Source organism: Osmerus eperlanus, chromosome 11, assembly GCF_963692335.1.
Source record: "Osmerus eperlanus chromosome 11, fOsmEpe2.1, whole genome shotgun sequence".
Lineage (NCBI taxonomy): Eukaryota > Metazoa > Chordata > Actinopteri > Osmeriformes > Osmeridae > Osmerus > Osmerus eperlanus.
In genome coordinates this window covers 4,632,320-4,643,043 of record NC_085028.1, presented here as the reverse complement: position 1 = coordinate 4,643,043, position 10,724 = coordinate 4,632,320, and the positions used below count along the sequence as shown (strand labels likewise).

The 10,724-nt window shown below is 47.5% G+C and overlaps 1 protein-coding gene across 1 annotated transcript in view; it reads left to right on the top strand.

Moving 5' to 3' along the window:
• Positions 1–10,724, top strand: part of LOC134029330 (calsyntenin-2-like) — an 87,357-nt gene that overhangs the window by 44,701 nt on the left and 31,932 nt on the right. Inside the window, 2 exon segments of the mRNA XM_062473416.1 lie at positions 7,134–7,319; positions 10,617–10,724. The exon segment at positions 10,617–10,724 is cut by the window's right edge and continues 150 nt beyond it. Of these exon segments, the coding sequence (XP_062329400.1) occupies positions 7,134–7,319; positions 10,617–10,724 (294 nt within the window).

Sequence of the window (10,724 nt, the reverse complement as noted above, 5' to 3'; positions counted from 1 at the left end):
AATCACACAAATAAACACCCATTTCCTGGTATAACTGCTTTGTTACGGGATAACAGAGCCCTTTCCACCGTGAGTAATTGTCAAAAAGATTTAAGTAAACTTGGTATTTTAAATCAGGGTTGGTCTGGCTGCTTAGATTTTAGGGAACATTTTGTGTTCTTGAGAGAGAGGGAGGGTGGGGGGGGGAGGGGGAATTTTCTGGCAAAGCTGTTCCGGAAACCTCTTAGAGCAAGTCCGATTGAATGGCCAGACGGAGGGTAGGCTTGATCACAGATAAGAAGAGGTGGATGAATTAAAGAAGGGAAAGAGAAATAAATGGGTTGGCAATTCCTTCTCTCATTTCCCCCCTCTCCCTCCCTCTCCAAAAGAGCTATCTCTGTATTGGTTTTTGGTTTAACTCAGTTTCCCCCTTTTTTGTTGCCTCTCGATCTTCCTCCACCTCTCTTTTTTACTGTGTATTCTTCCTTTCTCTCTCTCTCTCTCTCTCTCTCTCTCTCTCTCTCTCTCTCTCTCTCTCTCTCTCTCTCTCTCATCTCTCTCTCTCTCTCTCTCTCTCTCTCTCTCTCTCTCTCTCTCTCTCTCTCTCTCTCTCTCTCTCTCTCGCTCTCTCTCCTTTATGGCCCCACACTCACTATCCTATCTCACCCTCCCCTCTCCCACTTCTCTACCCATCCCTTCCACTGTCATTTCTCTGATTTAGTGTTCAGATAGCTGGATGGGTCCTATCGGTGTCTGTGGTAATGACCCTGCCCACCCAACCCCCCCCCCCCTTTTCACCAAGCTCCTTTTCCACTCAACCCATACTCTCGTCTAACACCCTCTCCGTATCCGATTAAATCCGTCCCTCCACTCGTCCTACTCTTCGACGCCCACCAGCCTCCGCCGCCCTCTAACTGGAGCGAGACTCACAGCTGGGCGGGGAGTGGTGTCTGAGAGTGTGGCCCCCGGCCTGCCTCGCTGGTCCCCTCGTCTCCGGGATAGACCGTGGCTGAGGAAGGGAAGGGGGACGGAGGTAGGGAGGGAGGGGGTGGAAGCATGGACGACACTTGAGCTCACGTCTTACTGTCGAGGAGAGAGTGTTGTTTGACAGAGAGGACGAGGGTGCTGAACGAGGAGTGGATTTGATTCCCGCATGCACACAAAATCATATGCAAACACATATGCACAGACACACACATACACACACATATTCACACACACACACACACACACTCCTATCTGACCTGTGCGAGTGATTACATTTTCCCGAATTCCACCCTCTGCCTTAGATTGGACCAGGTTTTCTCCTCAGGGATGAGATTGGGGGTTCGGTAAAGTAGTCCTCCTGAGTCAAGGTGAGACTGACAGAGGATGATTACAGTGTGTGTGTGAGAGAGAGAGAGAAACAGGGAGAGAGAGGGAGCGGGTTGACATGGAGAGAGAAAGAGAGAGAGAGAGAGAGAGAGAGAGAGAGAGAGAGACAGAGGACAGAGGGAAAGTTAGAAATCAGATGGAGAAATGTAGAAAGAGAGAGAACCAGGGAGAAAGAGAATGATAAGTAGAGATGGACAAAAAGAGAGACAGAGAGAGAGAGTGGAGGCTTCAAGGCAGAGAAAGGAGAGTGGAGGGGTCAAAATAAAGATTGCAACATTCTCAGAAAGTGCACACAAAACACCTTCTGCATAACAGCTGCGAAGACAGACACCAACAAACACAAACATGTTGGAAGTCTCTAAGTCGACCTAATGTGGCACGGAGTGTAAAGAATGAACCAGGGGAAAAGCAGTGATCTAATTCATTAAGGCTCAAAAGCTTTCGCTGTAACGCCAGCCGTTAGGAACCCTGTCACTGGTAAACCGCACAATGGGCTTCAGGGTTTTTCATCAGCAGACACTCTCAGGCTTATATTTTGGGCACATCTTAACTGTGTGTGCAGGTTCCTCACTGAGAGTTTTCTGTCACGTGGGCTGTGCTTGACGGCCTTGATGGGGGGGGGGGGGGGGTGACATCAATGTTGACATGAAAGCCTCAAAACAGAGGCTTGAGGGTAGAGGGAGAGAAAAAGAGAAGAGATAGAGAGAGGGAGATTGGGAATTGAAGGAGGAGTCGAGTGGAGAAGTACAGAGTGGTAAGTGCTCTCTAAAACGGAAAGTGGGAGGAAGCATGGCTGAGTGGATGGAGGATGACGGGAGAGCAGGAAGGAGAGGGACAGAGTGCCCTTTCCAACGGAAGTTCTCCTCTGCTGATTGGTGGACTAGTTTGAGGAGGCTCGTGGTAACCCCCCCCTGACATACTTGAACCGTGTCAGCATTTTGACACCCTTTTTTTCTCTCTGTCTCTCTCTCCACACACACACACACACACACACACACATCCACACACGCACAGGCCTAAAAGCCTACCACACATGTACACCCTCCAAGTCAGGGTTATACACACACCTTACCCACATTCACATGCTCTCTAAAACAGACAAAAAAATCCTACAGACTAACACTACCAATGGTGAAAAAAACAAAGGTTTTGCTCCCAGGTCCTTGAGCATCATCCTGCCTGTCCATATTGTAGCCAGGCTTGTGTTGGTGTGATATACTCCTACCTCTGCTGCTCCCCGGCTTCTGTTCACAAAGAGAGAGCTTGTTCTCCTGCTGTGTGTGTCCTGCCCACCGTACTGTGAGAAAAGGCAGATCTCTGCAGAGATGGAATTGGCCCCTATTACCATTTCGCAGTCCTGGTAACGCTAGCTGTGCAGTAGGTGCGTGAATGTGTGTCTGTGTTTCGCTATACAGCATGGGTAAGCAGTTGTGCAGTTTTTCTTTTGTGATATTTCTATCATGAAATTCTGTCTCTGTGTGTGTGTGTGTGTTTGTGTGTGTGTGTGGGAGACTGTGCCTTTGTGTGTGTGTGTGTCTGTGTGTGTGTGTGGGGGGGGGAGACTGTGCCTTTGTGTGTGTGTGTGTGTGTGTGTGTGTGTGTGTGTGTGTGTGTGTGTGTGTGTGTGTGTGTGTGTGTGTGTGTGGGAGACTGCCTTTGTGTGTGTCTGTGTGTGTGTGTGTTGTGCGTGTGTGTCTGTGTGTGTGCGTGTGTGTGTGTGAGACTGCCTTTGTGTGTGTGTGTTTGTGTGTGTGTGAGAGAGAGACATGGTGTAGCCAACAGCAGCAGCAGCAGCAGGTTCTTGCCGTGCCTCATGAATAGGACTAAATTATTTAGCAGGGACACAAATGGAACAGCTCTGCCATGCAGACTCCCTACAGGGCCCACCGAACTACAACTCCCAGCACCCCCTGCCACATCCATCAGAAGGGCTTATGTATAGCAAAAACATGTAGATGAGTCTGTATTAGCTGCCAACATATTCACACCCCATGAGGAATAGAGGGTTCCATAATGCATACAGTGTGCTTTACATAGCAATATATCGAATATATTTCAGTATTTTTGTTATGACTTGTAAAATGTCCCTTTACTTTCCCTCTTTTTACTAACATTGCATGCACACCAACTCTTACCCTTGCAATGCTTGTGGTGGCACCTGATTTATACATCTAGTACTATGAAAGCAACTTAGCTTTCCCAAAAGTGTTACAGAAATCAAATGTTCCATCCAATACTGTGTAACTTATGCATTAGCAGCAGGTGTGCTCTGCAAGTGCAAGCCCAGAGGTTGCACACTTGGTGCTTGTACTGTGCAAGAATCGACACACTCCCAACTTCTCCTCTCTGTCCCTCCTTCCTTACCTCCCGCCTGCACGCTAGCCTCATGCTTTCCCAGTTCCCAACTACTCCACAGTATTTTTTAAAGCCCAACGGTAGACAGGTCATTTGCCTGCCAGCCTTGAATAAGGCAAAGCTATTACCAGAGCAGTGGTTCGGACTCTCAGACCGGCATCTAAAATGTACAGGGCCATTTACTCTACACGGCAACCCAGCGGCGCCACAGAAAATGGTAGACAGGAAAAGAAAGTGAGTAAAGAGATGGAGAAGAAAGTCAATTTCACGGAGGCAGAGGGGAATTTGGCAGAAAATGGCAACGAGAGGAGAGGAGCAGGTGCAACTGGCGCTGCAACACAGCCCAACTTCTGTCTGGAGCGTGCGTGTGTGTGTGTGCGCATGCGTGTGTGTGTGTGTGTGTGCGTGTGTTACTTTGGGTCTTTTGAACGTTTGCATGTTGGACAAATGCAGAGAGCGTGTGCGTGCGTGTTTTTCGCAGGGCAAACATCCGTTTCTGTGTGGTCCCACTTCGAGCCTAACCATGACAAGAACATCCCAGCCCTCAGCTGAGCTGGCTTTGATGAAGTAAAACAACACAACACATTTGTGTATGTGTGTACGTGTGTGTGTGTGTGTGAGAGAGAGAGAGAGAGAGAGAGAGAGAGAGAGAGAGAGAGAGAGAGAGAGAGAGAGAGAGAGAGAGAGAGACAGAGACAGAGACAGAGACAGAGGAAGTGAACATGACAGATTTAACGGGCCAGTGAACAGCACCGAGCTGTTTCCTTTCTCCTCCGGTCGGTGTGCCTTCAGCTCAGGTTAATGCTCAGCCTCAGCCCAGGGCCAGCCCAGCACCACGCAGCCACACTGAGGCTAACACAGCATCTCAACACACACACACTACACTACACACACACTATACACCAGCACCACGCAGCCACACTGAGGCTAACACAGCATCTCAACACACACACACTACACTACACACACACTATACACCAGCACCACGCAGCCACACTGAGGCTAACACAGCATCTCAACACACACACACTACACTACACACACACTATACACCAGCACCACGCAGCCACACTGAGGCTAACACAGCATCTCAACACACACACACTACACTACACACACACTATACACCAGCACCACGCAGCCACACTGAGGCTAACACAGCATCTCAACACACACACACTACACTACACACACACTATACACCAGCACCACGCAGCCACACTGAGGCTAACACAGCATCTCAACACACACACACTACACTACACACACACTATACACCAGCACCACGCAGCCACACTGAGGCTAACACAGCATCTCAACACACACACACTACACTACACACACACTATACACCAGCACCACGCAGCCACACTGAGGCTAACACAGCATCTCAACACACACACACTACACTACACACACACTATACACCAGCACCACGCAGCCACACTGAGGCTAACACAGCATCTCAACACACACACACTACACTACACACACACTATACACCAGCACCACGCAGCCACACTGAGGCTAACACAGCATCTCAACACACACACACTACACTACACACACACTATACACCAGCACCACGCAGCCACACTGAGGCTAACACAGCATCTCAACACACACACACTACACTACACTACACACACACTATACACCAGCACCACGCAGCCACACTGAGGCTAACACAGCATCTCAACACACACACACTACACTACACACACACTATACACCAGCACCACGCAGCCACACTGAGGCTAACACAGCATCCCAACACACACACACTACACTACACACACTACACACACACACTATACACCAGCACCAAGCAGCCACACTGAGGCTAACACAGCATCCCAACACACACACACTACACTACACACACTACACACACACTATACACCAGCACCACGCAGCCACACTGAGGCTAACACAGCATCTCAACACACACACACTACACTACACACACACTATACACCAGCACCACGCAGCCACACTGAGGCTAACACAGCATCCCAACACACACACACTACACTACACACACTACACACACACACTATACACCAGCACCAAGCAGCCACACTGAGGCTAACACAGCATCCCAACACACACACACTACACTACACACACTACACACACACTATACACCAGCACCACGCAGCCACACTGAGGCTAACACAGCATCCCAACACACACACACTACACTACACACACTACACACACACTATACACCAGCACCACGCAGCCACACTGAGGCTAACACAGCATCCCAACACACACACACTACACTACACACACTACACACACACTATACACCAGCACCACGCAGCAACACACACTCAAACACACACACACACACACTACACTACACACACTACACACACACTACACACCAGCACCACGCAGCAATACTGAGGCTAACACACCATCTCAACACACACTCACACACATACTACATACAATCCTAACACACTCACACACACACACACACTCACTCTACACAGCATCCAACACAAACTCGCTCACACGCACACATACTTAACACTACAGAATGATCGCAATCCCACTCGGACAGTACGAATGCCCACAACAACACACACACACACAAGTATGCAAACACAAACATGTCCTAAAGTCAATACTAAATCATAAACTCACACTGGCTAACAAAAGCTACCTTAAAAATTATAATTATGCTTCTAAAGCATAAATAAGAAAGTAGCCATACTGGATATAAGCACTCGGTAAACAGCCAGAGTGAGGCAGTTCTAGAATAGTCTAATCAGTTGAGATTCCACACAGTCATGATTGAGCAGAAGTGAACCAACACTGGCGCTTTGCTCCGGAAGTGGCACATTGATTTAGTAACCCAAACTCAATCATGTACAGTGGACAGAGCTATTATTGAGCCCCATTATTGGACATTTTATTGCCGGCATAAAACTCTGAAATGGGCTGTCTCCATTTTTATGGGGCTCCTACATGGCGGAACGGGAGCAAAAATCCATGTATTGTGAAAATTACAGGAAAATGTAAAGTCAACAGGTATGCAGGTCGTTGAGCAGAAGGAGGCCGAGGGCATCGTTATCCACAGAGATGGATAGCCTCCGACACTTCTCTCTCTTGTGGCTCCGAGGACTAGAACTTCAGCTTGTTAGGACGTCGGAATGTTTGTTTGGGCCGGTGACATCATTCTTGGATGACATCCCTGTATCTTTGAGAAGTGTTTTATGGGCAGGTAACCCCTAACAATCATCTCCGACTTTCCTCAGCTGGAACGAGTAGTTGCATTCTAGTCACAGTACCCATCAGTTTTTTTCTGAGGTGTGTTCTCTAACTCTTAGTTGTGTCCTCTTCTCCAATTATCCTACTGTTACTCTGTGACCCCCCCCCCCCCCCTCACAACCCCTTTCTGCTTCTCCCAGGCTGGAACAGGCGGGTGGACTACGAACCAGGGACGGGCAGCAAGCAGTTGTTTCCCAAGATGCACCTGGAGACGTGCGGCGGGCCCCTGTCTTCCGTGAGGACCACGGTGGAGCTCCAGACCAGCCACATCGGCAAGGGCTGCGACCGCGAGACCTACTCCGAGAAGTCCCTGCAGAAACTGTGCGGTACGTTCCCCCCCCCCCCTCCCCCCTGGTCAAAGGTCAAGGCCGCCATTTTGGATGTTTGTCTGCTATCGTCTGCAGTTGTCAGTCTGGAATGTGGGAAAACACATATGAATTATTGAACATGTGAACCACATCATTACATCAAAAATAGATGTCTGCCGTTCACGAAGGAGCCTGTGGACTTTGTGGAGCTCTTATCTCCCTGTCCCGCTATCACCGTGCTAAATGAAGGAGACCAAATGTCGACGACTTTAAAGCTCGTCCAACTAATGACGTGACAGAGTGGGTGCATTAGACCTCCAGATGTAGGCTGCCAGCCAACACTGTCCCCCCCCACCCCCCCTCCCCCCCCTCCCTCCCTGAGTGATGAGTCGGGGGGCTCAGGGCTGTTTGTGTGCAGGGAGCACGACAGCAAACACCACGAAGCAACACCATCGGGGAGGGGGGGAGGGAGGGGCGGCGAGGGGCGGGGGGAGGGAGGGGGGGTGGGTCAGTCATCATCTTTGACTAACGACCTTCACAGTTCCTTTCTTCTTCTGCAGCCTGATCTGATTCCATAACTCCCCCCCCCCCACCCCACAGCCACAGTCCCCCCGCCCCCCAAGCCCAAGCCAGACAGTGTACGCATGGTTTGCCGCTAAAGAGCCGCAATTCAAAGGACCCACATAATCGTTATCTGATAGCAAATAGAATGAATTGTAATTGCTTTTTTTCCTAAAGCACAATCAATCTGAGATAATGTACAAAGACGTCGTCGGCTAAACAGAATGCGGCGCGCGGCCCGTGTGTGTGCGAGGCTGGAGGGCTGGGGGGGAGAGGAGGCTGGGGGGGGGGGAAGACCAGCCGCTCCTTATTTATTTACTCCTGGAATCTAATTACTGGGAGTCAGAACCTCCATACAGACGTGAATACCCAGTGACCGGAGGAGACGGGGGGACAGAAACATTCATTAATGTGCTAATGTGTGCTGTTATTAGCAGAAATAAACACAATCATGTTTTCCCTGTTAGTTTCGAAAGGGAAGGCCTGTGTCCTATCCCTTCCTTTTCTATACTTGTACACTATAGTCGTTCCTTCTCCAGTGTCACAGCCATGTTACATCGGTTTGTGTATGACATTGACGAAATAGCATGTTGACCCCTTGTAATATGTAATGTACAGCGACGGTTTACAGTTTTTTACAATCGCTATGACACCTTTTTCAATACCTTTAACAAGTTTCCTAAACTCTTAACACAGTTAGCATAACATCCGTCTGTGTAGGCTATACAATTAACACATTTATTGTTGCTTTGACACAAAATGCATAGAGTAAACACAAATTTAAAATGCTTGAACTTCTTTTACACACAAGCTCAACCAAGACCAAAACAATCGATTTTTAGGGACTAATTTACCAATGCTTTCACACTATATGTCAGAACAGATAACATCATGTTCAAAACCTAACTTATTGGCTAAAGTCAAAGTGAACAGCTGTTCACATTGTGAATTGAAACACAAATATATCCCCTGTATTTAATTCTATTGCTACTGAGAAAAATCTGGTTGAAGTAATGCAAATACTGTAAATCACAGCTGATTCCCAACTAGGAAACACTAAGATGTTGAGGTTCTTTCAATCACATGACCATATGGTACATATAAAGAGGACCTCTTTGGACTGATCCAGTTACTATGCCTGCACGAGGGAGAGGAAGACAAGTACCAGGACAAGGGAGAGGAAGACAAGTACCAGGACAAGGGAGAGGAAGACAAGTACCAGGACAAGGGAGAGGAAGACAAGTACCAGGACAAGGGAGAGGAAGACAAGTACCAGGACAAGGGAGAGGAGTGGGGCAAGGGAGAGGGAGAGGAGTTAGAATGTGTGGTGGCGCTCAGAGAAGGGCCAGAGCTCGGGTAACTGATGTAAATGGCAGCTATATTGCATATTTCTTGCAGTAATGTCCTGTTGCAAATGAAGCCTATACTGCAGCAATTATGTTTCTGTCTTCTTTTTTTCAATACAGTTACCGTACATTCTATAAAGCTTCTCTGAGATGGGTCATTCATTTTTTGTTCTGAATTTCTGCATCAAAAGAAACAAAATTCATGCATTTACAAAACCCAACAAAACAGAAATGTAGAGAGGCTTCAAAAGAAACTGCATTGCAAACACAATCTATAATCCATATACTGTGAGACCTGACACATACCTGCATACATGAATGCAGTTTCTGTAATTCCATCTGATGTTAGTGTTTTTTATGACATTGTGCTATGATTGACTAAATGTTCATGTGAAAAGAGAACGTGTGTTAGTGTTTGGTAGACATGGTGTCATGTTTAGTGTATTTTTGTGTTATGACAATTAGTGTTTGAGTTTAGTTTACAATGTGTGATTTTGAGCATGAAATTAACAGTTTTGCAAATTGTGTGTGGTAGGTGTGTTGGTGCGTTAAGAGTTTATAAAACTTGTTAAAGGTATTAAAAAAACTGTCATAGCGATTGTAAAAAACTGTAATTGCTGGTCCATTCATGAGGTTTAGATGGGTAAAAAAAAAAGATAGAATTCTATGGTGTCGTGATTGGTCATGGAGATGCAGCAGTCAATGGAGATGTAGTGGGAGGGGCAGGCAGGGCATGTTACCTCAGGAGAATCTCACCCTGACGTGGTAAGAATAATGTTTGTCAAGAGGACACTGTCAAAACAACATATATTTCAGGATAAAAGAACGCAGAAGATAATTGAGTGCAGAGAGTGATTGAGTGGGTGGTGGGAACAGACAGGAAGTGAGGGAGGGGGGGCGGGGAGGGAGGGAGGGAGAAAGGGAGAAAGGGAATTAAATAAAGGGAAAAAAAGATAAATAGATTGAATTGGAGTTGTGACAGATCGGTTCTTTTCTTTTTTTTACGATGAAGGGATGGCATAACATTTCTCCCTCCGTCCAAACCAGCCAGTCCATGATTGGCTGTTAGGAAATCCTCTCTTTCATCTTTACCTGATGGAGGACAAGCAATCGTTTCCTTGTTTACCTTGCTATGGTGTAACTATAGATAGTATGCTGTATTTACAAAAGGAGTTGACTGTAAAGGTTCAAAAAGCTGTCAATTCAGGTTGAAAACCAGGTTTATTTGTTCTGAATCAATACCCCCACCCATTATTCATCTCTACCCATTGATTGGTTGCTCTGCCTTGCTATCTAGCTTATTCAATCATAAATATAGCCAAGGTTATCCGGATACAGATCCCTTACATCACATGCTCTTTCGTGTCGACTCTTTTTGACAATATACCTGTCCATGGTGATTACCTAGGAGCCTCCTCTGGCAGCACCGACCTTCTCCCCGCCCCCAGCGCCTCTACCAATTGGACGGCGTCCCTGGTGACAGACAGCGGGCGGGACAGTGACTTGATCTTCCGCT